Source organism: Ambystoma mexicanum, chromosome 6p (assembly GCF_040938575.1).
Source record: "Ambystoma mexicanum isolate Mex_15411 chromosome 6p, UKY_AmexF1_1, whole genome shotgun sequence".
NCBI classification, from domain to species: domain Eukaryota; kingdom Metazoa; phylum Chordata; class Amphibia; order Caudata; family Ambystomatidae; genus Ambystoma; species Ambystoma mexicanum.
Window position 1 is genome coordinate 1,378,848,830 of NC_090935.1, and position 17,582 is coordinate 1,378,866,411.

At 46.0% G+C, this 17,582-nt stretch overlaps 1 protein-coding gene across 2 annotated transcripts in view; it reads right to left on the reverse strand.

Moving 5' to 3' along the window:
- LOC138510440 (phospholipid-transporting ATPase ABCA1-like) overlaps positions 1 to 17,582 on the reverse strand; it is a 2,356,352-nt gene that overhangs the window by 291,452 nt on the left and 2,047,318 nt on the right. For both annotated transcript variants that reach the window (XM_069626098.1, XM_069626099.1), the window contains exon 43: positions 2,801 to 2,907. In XM_069626098.1, coding sequence (XP_069482199.1) covers positions 2,801 to 2,907 — 107 coding nt within the window. The remainder of the gene's footprint in view (positions 1 to 2,800; positions 2,908 to 17,582) is intronic.

Sequence of the window (17,582 nt, forward strand, 5' to 3'; positions counted from 1 at the left end):
TATGTATGCCTCAGACGGGAAATGGTCTGCATATGGAGAGGAGGATCTCCATCTTTCTTCCTGGAATTGAAGCTGTTGGTCTGACTGGGTCTAATACAAACAGAACATGTGACCAGGTGGCATGCCCACAGATGTCTGGATTTCACTGCCCCCCTGTCAGTCTGAAAATCGTGTTACTAGCTTACCAAGGGTGATAGTCATTTCAATAAACTCTGACGGCGCCCTTGCTAGTGGTGCAGAGACCTGACAAGCAATGCTTTTCAGTAGGATGCACTCCTGTTTGTGGGCAGCAGGGGCCAGATTACAGAATGTTGCACCGGTGCAAGTGCAAAGTGTGCACGGTATTAGCATTAGGGCAAAGTTTGCCCTATTTTTTTTAAAAACTGGGATACATTAATAAACCATTACACCTCCACAAGTGCAGTTTGGCATATTAAAAGCACCAGGGCTAAGGCCCTAGTGGTAAAAAGGCAAATTTTGGATGCATTTTTGCATCAGGGCAAAGTTTGCCCTAGTGCTAATACGGAATAGTATTAGCACTAGGGCACACTTTGCCCTGGTGCAAACATGGAGTGAAAATACATCTTTTTGGCACTAGGGCAATGTTTTCCCTGGTGCTTTTAATAAGCCAAACTGCACTTGCCGAGTGCAATGGTTTTTAATGTGTCCTAGTGTTTTTAAAAATAGGGCAAACTTTGCCCTAGTGCTAATACAGTGGAAACTTTGCCCTTGCACCGGTGCATATTTTCCGCAATCTGGCCCCAGATCTTTTGATCCTCGAAGGGGCGATGCATGTCCATACACAGCATGGAAAACGCTTGCCTGAAGGCAATCCTCAAACTGGGATGGTTAAGTACCAATCCCACGTCCTAGAACTTAGTCAAGATAAATGCAGTGGGGATGGGGGTCTTGCCATCTCATGCGCAAGGGATTAACAGTAAACATGAACTTCCCGGATTTAGAATTCCTCTCACGCAACCGATAGCGTGGATTCCCTTTGGGGGCTGCTCTTACATGTGTACGTTTTTGAACTCAAACAGACCTTAAAATGCACGGGCACAATCGTACTATCAGTCGGTAATGAGAACATGCATGTTTCCCAGGGAAATGCGTAACATAGAGCAAGGGAAGTCCCGCTGACACTACACTAGCAAGCTCCTGATCATCACATGGGAGAGGGCAGGCAGACATATTGTTCCAAGCTTGGTAAATTCATAGGAGCGCCAACACAGGCTCTCATCGATGGCAGGCTGAACCCCCACACTTGGCCTCTTTGTCCTTCATCGTTTTCCATAGAGCTCGCCTCCGCTTTGGTTTTATATGCGCCACCTCCTGAGATCAAAGTGGCAGGAGGCGCTGTGTTCTGCTTCAGAAGCGTCGGATCTTCAGACGCTGGTGGCACCGATGAGGGATTAGAAGAGAACGCATTTGCATTTCTAGCCTTTGTTGAGGACATGTGTGCCATGCATTATTCACAGGGGCTCCTTGACAAAGCGCGGCTATGCTTCCTCACCAGAAACAAAAACGTGCTCTTCAATTGACAACGATGACCTCGATTCTCTGCCAATTTTTTTAATTATGATTTGATTTTTGTTTTTCAAAAAATGTGTTTCGAAATTGAAGTCAATGAAGGAGATGTTCACAGGTCCCCTTTTTTAAAAAAGGCAAAAGAAATGTTACCAGTGGCTCATGCTCTTCGCTGTATCGCACACGTTCTATGCTTTCTGTAACCAAGAGACTTCTGGTCGCCTGTAACCTTAATCAAAAGTTCTTACATATTCCTGTAACAGCGCCTAGATGCCTAGGGGCTGCAAGTGCGCTCTACAAATGCAAATAAATAAAATAATGTTTTATCGCCGACCCTGATGGCACCACCACGGCAAAACAATCAGTGACACAAACAAGAGGCTCGGCACAAGGGTAGTTGAAAAAGAGACAACGTTCACTGGCAAAATGCAAAGGCCGCAGGCCTAGAAATTATTTTAAGACAGTTGGAAAAAACTGGGATTCCACCTTCCACAGAGAGCCCCACTTGACCCCTTCACTTATTCATGGAGATACATGCAGATCAACGGCTTTTCCATTCAGGACCATTGCCGTGTCATTCTGAAATTCTGAAGGGGCATTAAAGCTTCCCACACATAACAAGTGCTGACACTTAACTGCCAGGCTATTATGCAAGTCTATGCAAAAAGGACGAACATACTCGTCCTTGGCACTTAAGGGGGTTAATTGGGGAAATGTTGAATGAATTGAATGGCAATAATTTGAATGCCACAAGAAGAGGTGGGACACATTTCACTGTGCTACTCTGAGATGCACTGCACGATTCTGAGATGTGATTGGATGAAGAAATGAAGGGGATTGCTCAAAGATCATGGCATCCTTGCCTCAGTAGGCTACAGGGTGGTGATTCACAAAGTAGTTACCTGTAGTAGCTCTGACTTACTCTTTACTTAGTCCTGGATGGAGGCTACATGATTCACAAATAAGTTACTAGGAGTAAATCTGGCTTACTGCTGGCTTACTCCTGGGAAGACAACAGTAGGCCATAAGTGAGTGAGTTACTACTGGTAACTTGTTTGTGAATGGAATATCCTGTCTCCAGGAGTAACCCAGAGTCATTCTAGCCCTGATGGTTTGGACTCACCTCTCTTAAAGATAATACAGATTGACTGCTATAATTTGGAAGCCGCACCCTCCCCACCACTGACATGCAATTGACAAAAAAAGAGTCGCCCGCTTCATTAAAATTCGTTTTCTCCCCTTGAATTGAGCGTGCCCCATAGAGGTTTCGTACCTGTATCCGTTGATGACCGCGTCCCCGCCAGAAACGGAAATGTCCCCGGTCAGCATTTTGAAGGTTGTTGTCTTGCCAGCCCCATTTATTCCCAGCAGACCAAAGCACTGTCAGAAGGAGAACATTAAAATGATAGGTTTATCACAGTTTATATTATGAGGGCAAAAACATTTCCAGTGCTCATGAATACTGAAGGTGGGTCACTGATTTGCAGTCAAATTCAATTGCCCTAAAATAAAGGACAATGCAATATGTTATCTGCCGGTAAACAAGGGCAGCATTATTCAATGTCCCAAAATGTATATTTCACTGTACAAATGACGCATTCACTGCAATTCGCACTGATTAATATTGTCCTCTCCATCAGCAAGTCAGATTGGAGATTAAATCGCCGCCGTTCCGCACATCATAATGAAAGACAATTTGCAAGTAGCACAGAAAAAAAAAATGATTAATCCTTGGAGGTAATTTGGGAAATTGTTTCAAAGTACTAAATAGCTTTCCAAATGCTGGACTTATTATCATTGAGCAAACTTGTGCAGAGCTTCCAACTCCCGCCCCTTTTGATGTTTGTCCTCTTTGCCTCCAGACCTCCCAGGGGGCGGCAGTCTGCTCTCTTGTGTTGGCAGCTGTTCTTTGGCTGCACTATCCCGGCTTCAACTTCATGCTGCAAAGATGAAGTGCTTGATATGCGCTCAGCTTCTATTTCCGGTTTAGACATTCATACTTGCGTGAGTTATGGGAAAGTGCGAGAGTGATCTACCACTTCCGGTGAGCATGCACTGCCATCCTACCCTATTGTGATATTGAAAAAAGCAAAAAACAAAGCAATTAGTTTGCTTTGCTGCTCTGCTTCTAATTTGAGACAGTCAATTATAGCCAGCGCTTAATTTGTGAAAAAGTGCCAGGGCCAAATATTTTCAGGCACTCCTTTGACACTGCGGGTGGCCGGTTCCCAACCACTGCTACCACCACCCATAGCTCCTCCCCTTGTCTACATATTTGGGGTTACACCACAGCTCGCACCAGCTAATTGTGGTTTATGGATGCACTGACTGTCACCACTTCATTATTAAAGTGAGTCTGAGACAATAAGTGCCAGGGCTCAAACATAAGAGCCAGGGCTGAGCCCTGCCAAACACCCCCACAAATTAAGCGCTGATCAGCTTCAGAAGATAGTCGTCGCTGAATTTGAACCGAGGGAGATGTCTTGACAGATAGACTCATTTTGGTCCAATTTATTTGAGTTTATCACACTTTTGCCTACATTTTGAACACGTCAGCACCAAAACCCTCTAACTAAATAATAACACCGTGTCTCCCTGTTGCCCCTGACCCTGACACCCACAATGATCCCAAACCTACACTGATAATCAAATGACACTAACACCGAAAGTCCAGCCCAGCCAGTAATCCTGGGGTGACACACTTCATGATTCATGCCAGAGAAGGCTACAAGGGGAATTGTGCGTCGGCAAAGGTTCGGGTAATCATAGAGAAACTACCACTTTGTATTTAGTCAAAGTGGAATCAATGTAAATTGTGCAACGTTTTCCAAATAAAATAAGATAACAATTGCAACTTGCTTTAATATTCTTCCACATTGGTTTGTGAATGTTTAAACAAAGATCAGTGTTTAAAACTTTAATAGCATGTGTAGAATATGTCAACAACCTACTCCATCTAAATAAATTTGGAAGTATTCACTGGTGAAATTTAAACTTTTTGAAATTTAAAAACATTTCACATTCTGCAATATGTATTTAAATATTTTAACCACGAAATTCAACATTTAAGAAACCACAAAATAGTGTAAATATATTCCACTATTTCAGGAAACATGAAAATATTAGAAAATTAAAATATATAGTAATCCTGTCTTCTGAAGTTCATAATTGCTCCAGTGCCAGTTACATTTATTTACATATCATACTGTTACTAATTGTACAACTTTTCCTAATGTCTTCACAATGTTCCAGAACCTTTTGCAGTAACACTTTAACCATTAACACGCTGTTACTAATTCTAACTTTTAATAGTCGTTAGTACCCGGCGAGAGTCAACCAGAATGTAAGAAACATTCTGATTGGCTCTCACCGGGGCATTACCAGGCTGGGAATCCCTCGGACGGGATTCAACGCCCTTGTTCCTGGCGGGGGGCGTGGCAGCCCCTCAGCCAACTGAGAGGCTGCCATGCTCCCCCGCCGGGGATTCAGATATGTTTTTTAGTTTTTTTTTCTCTCCCCTCAACCTGCCCTCTCTGCCCTCACCACCCTCCCAATTCCACTTATCTTCTGATTTCTTCTTTTTTCGGGAGTGAACACGCTGGGAACACTTCTGTTCCCAGCGCGTCCTCTCCCGAAGGCTGCCATGGAAAGGGAAAACAGACTCAGTTTTCCCTTTCCCGGTGGCCATTTCCTTGGACATTTCTTTTTTTTCTTTTCTGTTCCGAAACACTGCAGTGCTTCGGAACAGAAAAGAATGCTATTAGTACCCTGGTCTTGCGGGCCGGGTTACTAATTAAGCAATATGCCCCGAGCCGCTGGGGCATTACTGAGTCAGGTAATGTCCCGGAGCCCATAGGTAAAGGCCGGAGCAAAGCAAGGGCCCCGGGGCATTACCTGATTCGGTAAGGCCCCCGCGGCTGGGGGCATATTGCTTAATTAGTACATTGACTGCCTGTTCCAGCCTTATCACTGAATATCAACGAAGATATGTTTCCATTTATCAAAGACTGGAAAATTTGAAATCAACGCAATTTTGGGCAACAATCTACTCTGCAAATTCATAAGTTATTACAGGAGCGGTGTATTATCTTTGGAAACTGAATTGTTGACACTGCCAATTACCTAGATATGAAGTAGGTATTATGTGGTTATGTAGTTTATTTGTGTGTGATGTAATGACATGTTGCTATATGTTATGGATTTGTATTATATGTGGAAAATGTAAAACAGATTTTTTTGTAATTTTGTCAAATTAATTTTATATGTAGCGTAAAAGGCGTGTAATTTGCCTGAGACACCTAAAACGAATAAAAAACTGTTTACGAACAATTCTAAACATTAATGACGCAATGTTCATTTCTTAAAACATCTCATAAAAGTATACATTTTATAGAACGGTTTACTAGCATATCAAAATATTGGAAACATATTTGTAGACATTTTAAGAAAGTTGTCCTTATAAATGTAACCTTTTCTATTCCCTGATCATTGTTATTTCGCAGGAACAATGGCTACGGACTTAATTGTAACTATTATATGATTTTTTTTTATTTTAAAAAATCAGTTAAATTGAAATAGAACGCATAGCACATACCTTTTAACCTGTTCTTTTTTTGGTTGAGCTCAATTTTCATGGGAAGGGTGTGTGTAAGAACCCTCGAGAAAAAATCATCCCTATGCTCCAATGTTTCTCTTCATAGGGATCACTGAAGCAGCTTATGTGCTTCTCCCGTCAGACCTGTTGCCCAACAATTTGCATACTGTAGCCTCAGGGAGTTTTGTTAATGTATTTTGTGGGTGGGGCGGGACTTCGGGATAGGGGCGGTAAGCTAAGTGACAACAGGAAAGGGGAGGTGGTGAGTTGGATGCCAGCAGGCGAATAAAGAAGTGTGTTCACGATCCTGGTGTGTCCGCGTCTTACTTCATTGAGACGTCGTGCAGGCCCTGTGATCACGGGCAGTCCCTATGAGGTCGGATCTTACAAATACACATATTAGTGTGCATTTCAACAAAAGGAATTAGAACAGGTTTAGGAAGGCACAAGAACAATGGAATGCGCCAGACAAAGACGGGTCTTTAAATTCGCACTTTGATTTTCTGGAAGAGAACATAACGTATATAACGGACAACCAGGAAGCAGAAAAATAAACAGAAGCAAATCAAAGGTTCTTTTTTAAAAGATTAACTTAAGTGGTGACATATCTAAATGCTCTCTGGTGGAATCTATGAGTAACATGATAGTCAAATGGTTGAGTCTTCAGTTGACTGATACGTCCATTCATCCTTTTAAGAAGGATAAAATGAAAGGCATGGATGCATGTGTGTGTGTGCATGAGATAGAGAGGGAGAGAGAGACAGACGACGAGAGGGCATGGAGATCCTCAGTAGTGTGCAGTGGGGTTAAGAAATGGCAATAGACCAGAATGTATGTATCTCGCTTTAGCAGTTATATGCTGATAGTGACAATGCTGTAAGGTCTGAAGTAAGGGTTCCGCTAAGAAGGACATACAGTGATCTCTTTGTTGGTTTACTGTACCTGTTTAATGAATAAATATCATGTTCCAGCTTCACATTGTCAGTATATGGTTCTGTAAACATGCTCTTGCGGCACACTTCACTGTGTGTGTGCAGCACTGTTTACGTCGTGTTTGTTGTACAGTGGACCTGTGGATTGCCCTTCAGCTTTTTTGTCTCTTCTGGGGTTGTTTGGCACACAGTATCAGAGGTCGGCCTTACCTTGCTTCTTTGAGTGTGATGAGCGGTGTACAGGTACATTCGAACCCTGTCAGAAGCCACTATGCTCTCTGAATGTAGTAACAAGCAGAGCCCAAAGTGACCCTCAATGGCTGTTCCCTAATGAGGGAAAATCCTAGGCAGGGGAAAAATCCTCCAGGAAGCGGCAGACAAATTGCAAAGGCAGGATCCAAACAAGAAAGCAGAGGAATTCCAAGGAAACTCCAGGCAACAGGAGGCAGGATCAGAGGATTCCAAGAGAACCAAGGCAGCTGGGGGAAGAAGTAGGAAAATATGTCTTCACAAATTCACTGGGACTCATAGAAATGGAAGAAGAGCTATTCATGCAGCTCTGGTGAATGCTTGGAAAACTGTTTATTACAGTGTGTTCAATAAAAATAACGTCTCTGCTCAGGGGAGGCCCACCATTGTGGACACTAAGGCACTGCCCCTCTTAATGTATCATTGCATAGATATAAACTAAAATAAATATAATGTATTTGCATTTCTTAATGCAAATATAGACTTTGCATTTGGAAAGATTCTATATTTTTTAAAGATTCTTTGCAAATGCGGTAGTGTTCCCACTTCCTATTGTCTTTCAGAGGTTTGTACATGGGCCAGGGCTGGAGCGCCTTCTATTGTTTTATGTGCAGCCCTATGAAAGACATTAGGGAGACCTTGCATGTTTTTTTTCCCTGCGTTCGTACTGGGAATTCAGTCTATGCATGGAAACAAACACCTCTTCACCCCTCTCTGTCTCTATGTCTGTCACGAAGAAGAAGGGGGAGGCTTCTTACCTCATGAGCGTGTGCCTCCGTGGAGAAGATTTCATCAATGCTGGCTGAAGATAAGAGAAATATTGAATGTATGTTTAAAAGGGAGGGGGTGAGAGAGAGGGCATGTGAGTGTTGTAATGTGTGAATGTATTTATGTGTGAGTGTCTTTGTGTATGAGAATATTGTCCCTGTGTGCATGTTTGGACGTGGTTCTGTGTGTGTGTGTCTGTGTGTGATGATAACATACGAGTGAGAGAGTGCACTCCTCAGTCATCACAGAGTGAATGGTTTTTGGGAGGTCAGTCACTTTGTATTTGTGCATTATTCAAGTAATATAGTTAATATTACTGGAGAAATGGGCCAAGACAATATAAGTGGTCTGATGTGTGGGGGATACATTGGTATACTGTCTAAACAGATTTTATTTCTTTAGCCTGGCATTTTATTACTGTCAGGATGGGTAAACTAACATGATAAATTGTATTAGGGGCCCCACAGTACTGGCCTGCATTAGTGCAGCCAGTGTGGAAATATGTTTTTACTGTAACATGAAGCCATATTAAGACAATATGACATTATATATTTCTCTGTGAGTGCATTTGCCTGGTCTAATGATGGTTTTTGGGCTTCTTTTATCTTGTCCCTGGCTTTTTCAATTTTACTTGTGAAAGCTGTTTGAACTTTGTCAGAGTCTTCCTGCATTCTGCTGGCCAGGTTTTCGGCTGACTTAATTTGTTCATTAAAATAATTATTTTTTGCTTCACTGGTGCCTTTTCTATAGGTTTTCTCACTTTCTTTCCAACTGTCCTCGTTGCACAGTGATGGTTTCTTCTGCCATCTATCCTTTCTTTTCCTTTTTTCTTTTTTTAGCTCAGTTAAGGTACAGTTGAACCATTTCTGATGGTTTTTATTTGGTCTAACTAACTTGGTTTTTAGTGGAGCTTTCTGATCCACCAATTCTTTTGCATGAAGTAGGACATTTGCGATAAGTTTGTCACATGTGTCTTCCTCTTTGGAATCCTTCAGTACATTCTATATACATTGTTCCAAATGTGCAGGCACTATTTTTTTGTTGTTCCTGCTACAAATCTTCTTTGGATCATTCCCCTTGTTTTCCTGATGGGGGACCTTAATATGCAGTGTGAAGGTCACTTTAAAGTGGTCAGACCAAATACATGGCTTGGTTTCATATTCACTGGTTTGTAGATTGTGGGTGATAATACAATCCAGTTGATTTCCATTTTCCATTGTGGGATCCGTATTCATGACCCTGAAGTCTATGTTTTTTAAAGCTTTCTCAAGGTTGGTGGCCTCTTTATCTTTCGAATTACCATGCCAACTATTGAAGTCCCCGAGTACTAGAGTCGTGGTGTTGGTGCCCTTCGGGATATATAACTGCTGGATAATGTCGTTTTTGAAATCTGATATAAGGAATGGAGGTCTATATAACAATATGATGATATTAATGCAGCTGTTTTCTGTAGGGGTGTGCTTAAGATGTAATATTTCACATCCAGTACTTGTTATTCCTGTCTCTCTGTTTTTGTAATGGATAACATGTCCGTCTGGGACCGCAATTGTGCACGTGGGCCCTATGGGTTCCTGCGCCATGTTTCTGTGATAAGAGCAATGTCTACATCTTCCTCTTTTAGGTCATGCACATCCTGTGTATGTTTGTTTAGTGAGTGTGTGTTTAACAGGCATACTTTAAGTTGTCTCAAGGTATTGTCCTCATTTGCCGATCTGCTCTTACTGGGTGTATCAGTATTTTTTTTATGGTTCTTCTGAGGCCGCCCATGCGTCTTATATGGGTGTAGCAAGTGTTGTTGTTCTCGGATTGATAAACTGTAAACATTGTTCTGGGTTTTGGATTTATTTTCTTCCAACGCTCGTACTGCAATTTTCTCCATGCAAGCGTGGTAGACAAGGTCATGCCCCAAGTTATCTGTGAGCTTTTCCCCCATTCTCACAAGAGTGAGTAAGTGTTCTGCCACAGGAATTTCTCTCTGAAAAAGTCCAGGGCCCGTAGCCTTGGAACGATGCGGACGGCGAAGACCAGCGCATGACCGGCTTGGCTAACAAAGCGCCAGCGCTGATGCACCTGACGTATTGTTATAAGAAGGCCGGGTGTTCTGGTACTTGAAGTCCTTCAGTTGAAGTTCCACGTAGCGAGTGCAATGTTAGTGCAGCCTCTGCTAACGTGGTAACAGGAAAGCAAAGCTGTGACCCAACACCTCAACTCCCAGCGTTTAAAGTCAGTGAACAATTGCTTTTGGAATGTTAGCATGAAAACACAAGAACTCCAGTTGCCTGCTAATGTAAGTCTAAACACACAGATTAAATCAACACACTGCTTTAAATGGTTCACAGCGCATGTGAGTATATATATGAATGCTGAATTCAAGGCTGTGAGATAGTAGTAAACAGATTCACAATAAGATAACTAAGATCTCAAATAACATTCACACGTAGCAGTAAACTTCTTTCAATGCACTGTTTAATATCCAGGCACATGCAAGGTGTTGCCTAGTAACTCAACAAACAACCTTCAATGGGCTTAAAAGACAACCCAGACTTTTGCAGAGGCTGGCCGGACCGGCGCAAGACCGGCTTGGCTAATGAAGCGCTGGCGCTGAAGCAGCACACGTATCGTTATGAGGTGTTCTGGGATTCGAGGTCCTTCAGTTGAAGTTCCACGTAGCCGGTCAATGTTAGCGCAGCCTCTACTCATGTGGTAATGTGAAACCAAAGCTGTGACCCGATACTTCAACTCCCAGCTTTTAAAGCCAGAGAACAATTGCTTTTGGAAGGTTACCCTGAAAAAACAGAAGAACTCCTATGATTTATAGGTCCAAAACTGACCAACAATTGAGAAGTTCTCCGAAACCCCTTCATGCATGCCGTGTAGAACCTCGAGGCACGAGCAACGTCCAGCGTATGCAAGGCCCTCTCTGTTGGCAATGCTGGATTCAGGAAGAATGCAGGCAACACCAAAGGCTTGTTGAGGTGGAACTCCAACAGCACCTTCGGCAGTACCACCCTTGATGTGTGGAAGGACAATTACGGCCACTTGCAAGACAGGGCCTGGATCTCCCCTACTCACCTGACCGAGGTGATCACCATGAGGAATACCGTCTTCCATGAAAGAAACTTGAGCGTGGCTTAATGCAGCGGATGAAAGGGCGCCCCATGAGTTTAGGCAAGTCCACATTGAGTTCCCACGCTGGGGCAGGAGTCCTGAAGAGGCCTTTGAGGAACTTCTTGAAAAGTCTGAGTGACCATATGGAAGGCCTACCCGGTGTCCTGGTGTAAAGGGATATGGCAGCCAGGTGCACCTTGATGGAGGCGTGTGCCAGTCCAACCTTGGCCAAGAAAAGCAGGTATGGTAGTAGCTGCTAGGCTGTAACACGCAGAAGGGTAATCTTCTGAGCCCAGCCCCACACAGAGAAACGCTTCCACTCATGGCCATAGCATATCAACATTGAAGAGGCCCTGGCCTTGACCAGGATGCCCTTACACTCTGCATGTAAATAATAATGTCCAACTTCTAGGGCTGCAAGAGCCAGGCCCTGAGGTTCAGCGATGCTGGGTTGTGGTGCAGAATCGCCCCAGCTCTCTGGAGATAAGATTGGGAAGAAGTGGCAACCTGATGGACTGAGCCGCCGACAGAGGTACCAGGTCTGCATACCAGATTTGTCACGGCCACGCCAGAGTGATGAGCCTCATCCTGCAGTGACGTTGCCTGAGTGTGTTGATTACTCGTAGCAGGAGTGGGAATGGAGGAAAAGCATATAGAAAAGCCACTCCCACATGAGCAAGAATGCATCCCCCTTCTCTTGGCTGAGGGAACCTGCTGGCGAACTTCTGACACTTGGAATTTGTTTGCTTCGCGAAAAAGTTGATCTGGGGTTGACCCCATTCATGGAATAGAAGATCCACTTGACCCTGGCGAAGCTCCCAAACATGGCAAGAACATAGCTGAGCAAGTCTGTGATGGTGTTCTTGGGGCCTGCCAGGTAAAAAGGGACAAAAACATGTTCTGTCGAATGGCCCAGTGCCACAGATCCTGGGCCTCTCAGGAGATCGCCAGAGAGTACGTCCCACCCTGCTTCCAGATGTAGAACATGGTGGTGCTGTTGTCCGTGAAGATCTTCACCACTTGCCCCTCAACAATGGCAGGAAGGACTTGAGGGCCCAGAAGACAGCCCGAAGCTGCAGCACATTAATGTGAAGGGTCTGTTCTTCTGGCAGGGAGAGGCCTCTGGTGTGCAACTGTCTGGTGTGAGCTCCCCAACCTTCCAGAGAAGCATCCGTGGTGACTATCTCTATATAAGGAGGGACTTGGAATGGGGCCCCTTGCATGAGATGAGAGTGCATTCCCCACCACTGTTTTGCTCATCGGGACTCCTCGTTGAGGGCGATTTTGTCCATCTAGGATTCTGAGACTTGTAGGTACCCCGCATCCAGAAACTCCTGAAGAGGCCTCAACTGTAGTCCTCAAAGGGGGATGAGGTTGATGCAGGACAACATGCCCAGCAGCAACTTTACGGCTCACACAGTAGCCATCTGTGCTGACGCCAGGTGCTGCACCTTCCCTAGGATGGCTATCATCCTCTCTTCTGAGGGAGACACCAGACAGGTTACTGTGTTGAGTCGAGCTCCCAGAAAACATAGCATTCTGCGATGGCTCCAAGCAGGACTTATAATAATTTATGGAGCATAGAGATGTGCCAGAAGACGCAAGGTCCTTGCTGTGTGCTGGCTCACCAGAGCGTGGGAGCAGGATTGACCACGCCAATTGTCCAGGTAAGGGTAGATGTTGATGCCCTCCAGATGAAGATGCGCCGCCACCAGAGCCAAGTACTTTGTAAAGACCCTTGCAGCGATTTCAGGCTGAAGGGGTGCACCTTGAACTTATAGTGTTGCCCCTGGATCACCAACTGAAGGAACTTGCAATCCTTCTGGTGGATGGGGATGTGGAAGTAGGCATCCTCCAGATCCATAGATGCCAGTAATTCACCTTCCTCCAGTTGTCCAAGCACATGCTGCAATGTGATGATCCTGAATTTCTGGGACTTGTAGTACTTATTGAGGCGTCTCAAGTCCAGGATCGGCCTCCACCCTCCTGACTTCTATCGGACCAGAAAGTATCTGGAGTACACTCCGGAGCCCCAGAGGCACTGGGGGACGGGCACTATTGCCCCCTTCCTTCTTCAACATGGTGTGCACCTCCTGCAGCAGCTGCACCACATGTTTTTCTTGTCAAGCCACCGGGGGAATATGAGAACACCTGCATAGGAACTCCAAGGTGTGTCCTTGTTCAAGAGCATCCAGCACCCATCTGTCAGTGGCAATGGTCTTCCACATGCTGACAAACCTCGCCAGCTGGCCTCCCAGTTCGGTCACAAGTGGGGGCCCGAGTCCATGGCCAGTTCAGGCCTGTTTCGGTGTCAGAGCTCTGTCCTGTGGTCATCGGCGGCACTGTCCTCTGCTGTCGTATACATGTGAGTGACCTCTGTAGGCCTCCTGAGTCATGTAGCGGAAGGATGCCGAAAAGGTGTCAGGAATTCAAGCATCAGTATGAGAAGAGTGCGCTCACCTGGGCTTTTTGATTTTTTGATAAATGACAATGAATGATGGGAGATAAACCTCTGAGGACTGTGTGAAGCCATTCCACAAAGTACATCTGCTTCCTGTAAAAAACACATAGTTACATGTACTCTGGGAAGACACAGCCTACAACGCCATCTTCCCCTAACACATTCAGCTGCAATGTGACAGGTCAGGGTACATCAAAGCATCTCATGGAGGAAGAAGTCACACCTTCCTCCAGCATGGGCAACCTAATGTAAATATCAAAGGCCCCGTGGATCTGCTTTCCTTTGTCCTCCGGCTGGTGGCAGCGCATACTGAGAGATAATTAAAGCAAGCCTGAAGTGGCTTGGTTGCCGGAATAGACAACAGGAAAGGTGGTGCTAACACCCCTTTGGTATGCAATGTGTCAACTTGAAGCTAGTTCCTACTCCTATGTATGAAAGGCAGTGAAATGCATGTTTGGGTCGACTATTTACCGTAGGCAAATCCCTGCAGGGCAGACCCCTTTCAGATAAGAAAAGTATGTGGATTGGGGGAGACAGGAAGTCTGCTCCCAGCACAAACTTCAAGGGAACCCTGCTCTTTAATCAAGAGTCACAGAGGGCTCAGTTAACCAGAGAGGAACTCTGATCTACAACAGAAATGGAGATGGGTGGGACTTAGGTATATGTTGTCACCCCCTTGTCTGTCCTGTTGCAGAGCACTCTGGTCCTGACCTCATGCATAACAGAAGATTGTTGGTGGGGAACCAGGATTGGTTCATTAAGGTGGGCCTAAACTGCACCAATCACTGGGGCCCATTTGGCTTTAAAAAAGGACTGAACCCCTCATTTAGCAGATCATCTGTAGACTTCGAAAGGAGTGTGAAGAAGAACTAAGTTTGGATGCAAGGTGAATGTACAGTCTACTTACATCTTCTACAAGTGAAGGAAGGCCAGGAGCGCCAAGAGGGAAGCAAGATCTCTCTCCTAAACATCTCCCAGGGAACAGAGGCAGATACCAGACTCAGAGGACCTGTCCAGCAGCTCCAGAACCAGTACCCAGCCAGCACACAACGTGCCCTTCTAGGTAGATTCTGCCAGCAAGGTTCCTTCCGAGGTTGCAAGTGCCTGAGAGTCTGTGGACAAAGGACAATGTCATTGCCTGCAATCACTCTCCTAAGCTTTGGGCCATCCACCTTGAAAGGACACTAGCCCAACGAAGAAGCCAGGAGGAGTGCCCCACAAGCATCATCCAACATCCATCTTTTAAGGACATTTTCGATACAGTTGAGTCCTCGAACCGCATCCGGCTGTACCACTGAATGTTGTCACGTTGCAGTCACCAGAGCCATCAGAGCTGCCTCAAACAGCATTCCAGATCCACCAACCAGCACAGAAACAATGATTCTTGGCCCCAAGCAGCTGCACCGGACAGCCTGCAGAGATCTGTCCAGCCTTGCTTGCCGAACTGCCTGCTGCCTGGAACCCGCAGCTGTCTCCCACCACTAACTCTGTCTCACGGGCTACAAAGTGCCCTGGAACCGCCTCAAAGCTGTCGAGCACCAAGAACTTCTTCAGCACCAGGTACACTGTGGTTCTGCCCCCCCGGTCCTTCTTCGAAGGCCCCTACAGACAGTTACAACCCTTTGCCTCCTTGGTGCGGAACCAAATAATCTTGACCTGTAAGCCTGATTACTTTACCAGCTACTCTCCTGTCAGTATCCGAGCGCACCCCTTTCCTTCGTGAAACTGTCTGTCCTATGTGTTCCTTTACAGGGTGGGTCGTAATTGTAGTGTGCTAGAACTGTCTGTTGTAGTAATAATAAAGTAGATATTTGTATTCAACCTTGACAGGACAGTTCCTTTTTTTTCATTGGGTAATAATTGTGTTTTCGCTGTTTTGCAACTAACCAACGATCCACGACCTTGCAGAGATAAGCCTGTCATTCCGTCCAAGTTAACAAAATTGGACAAGGAGGTCTTATAATTCACTTGTAATCCAATCTAGCCAGATCCCTTCTTGTGTACTAGAATTGTGGGGTTGAGTGATGGTTTAGAAAGCGGTATTCATCCCTGGACCACTGCTGCCCCGGAAGTTGATTTGTCACATAAGGTGTGGTATATCCCTTGGAGGACCTGCCGGGATTTCCTCTCGAGAAACGAAAGGACGACGACTGACTTTGCAGTAGCATACCAGCCAATGTGCTGTCTCTGTGTCTGTCTTAATAATTTTTAGAGACTTGTCAATGATCTTGCCAAATAGGTTCTCTCCATCAAATTGCATGTCCAACACTTTGGACTAAACATCCGGTCTGAAGTTGGTGGCTTTCAGCCATCTCTGCTGATGCCCATTTGACAGAACACTGTGGGCCTCATTATAGCCTTCGCGGTACGGGTTAACGGGCTCCGATAATGGAGGCGGACCCGTTAAACCCATTCTGCAAAATTACGAGGTCCCCTCGCAGGACCCGGCAAGGACACCTGGTAAAACCAGGCGTTGTTACCGGGTCCCGCGAGGGGAAGAGGGAGCTAACAACGGGCCGGTCGTAATCGCCCCGTTGTTAGCTCCCTTTCCCATTCCAATTGAGCCCTATGGGGGCTCAAATGGGAATGGGGAAGGTCCGGGCCCGGATTCCCTGAGGGAGGAATTACCGGGCCCTCTGAACTCAGAATTCCCCATTCAGGGAACCTGGTAAAGGAGCCTGGATCATAGCAGGACAAAGTGGCCAGGTCATTAGCGGCCTTAGTAGTCCTGGCAGCAGTATAGATGTTCCTTTTCCCCAGACCATCCAGCGTCTTCCCTGCCTGGTTAGGAGGCATCATGGATGAGAATGACAGTTCGCAGAGTGTTTCCTGGCCATGGCTGAGACCACAGAGTCAGGTGAATGCTGGGACCTCATGAACTTGGGGGCGAGTCCGGAACTCTGTATTTCTTCTCGAGCATGTCCCTCTTGGATGGAGCGGTGCTCGGATTCTTCATCAGGGCCAGGCCTTCATCCCAGATATCATCCAGCAAGGAGACTGAGATGATGGTCTTCTGTCTGGACTCACGACATTGGTAAAGGGATCCTTCCTTTTTCGACTCCTCAGGCAACAGTTGGAAAAGTTCAGAGGCCCTGGAGATCATCATGTGGAATGAGCCTTGTGTGGATGGTCTGTGCCCACTGGTTCCCAATCAGCGGGCACAAAGTCATCTGCTTCGTCGATGTCCGACGCTGTAGCTGCCGTATATGTGCCCATCTGCATTTGCGTGGCAAGATCCCCAGTCGGGGTCAAGTCCCGAGGTGGAGGCGGTGGTGTCGGTTGATGCCTTGGACCAGCAGGGTCTTTTGATCTCCGCTAGTGCCAGGAAGGGCTTCTGGGAAGCGGTCTTGGGGTACTACTAGACAGAGTAGGGTCCGGTGTGGGGGGCAGTCGCTGGAATTTCTGGCACAAATGTGTGCAGCATGGTCAGAATGTCCAAAGAGTTGTCCCTGGACTGAGGCCTGGAAGGAATGAGAGGTGGAGGCTCCAGACTGGTGCACCTCTTTTGGTGAGGTGGAGGACCGGGCTTGCCTTGTGGTAAGCCACCTACAGACATGAGTCCCGGACCCCCTTCTTGGTTTGAATAACAGTGTTCGGGCAGATTGATGTTGCCATCATCAGAGCTTGAATAAATCTGTACCAGTCTCACCGGTGCAGCCCGTGGTTCGGAATCCTTCTTAGGGTCAGTAGGACTTTTACCCTTTCCCCTCTCTGGAGACTTCTGGGGGGAGCAGCTGCTGTCCCCTTTCCAGGGGCCTTCGTCATAGCCGCGGCCGGCAGCTGTTTCATGCTATTGCGGTAGGGACACCACCACTGATGACAAAGTTGTTTTGGCCGGTTGAGCTGCTGATTCCGAAGGTATCACCGATGGGGTCAGCAAAGAGCAACCTTTGGATTTCTCCTTCCTTGCCTTGTCCGCTGATGGTAAGCAGAGTTTTGAAGG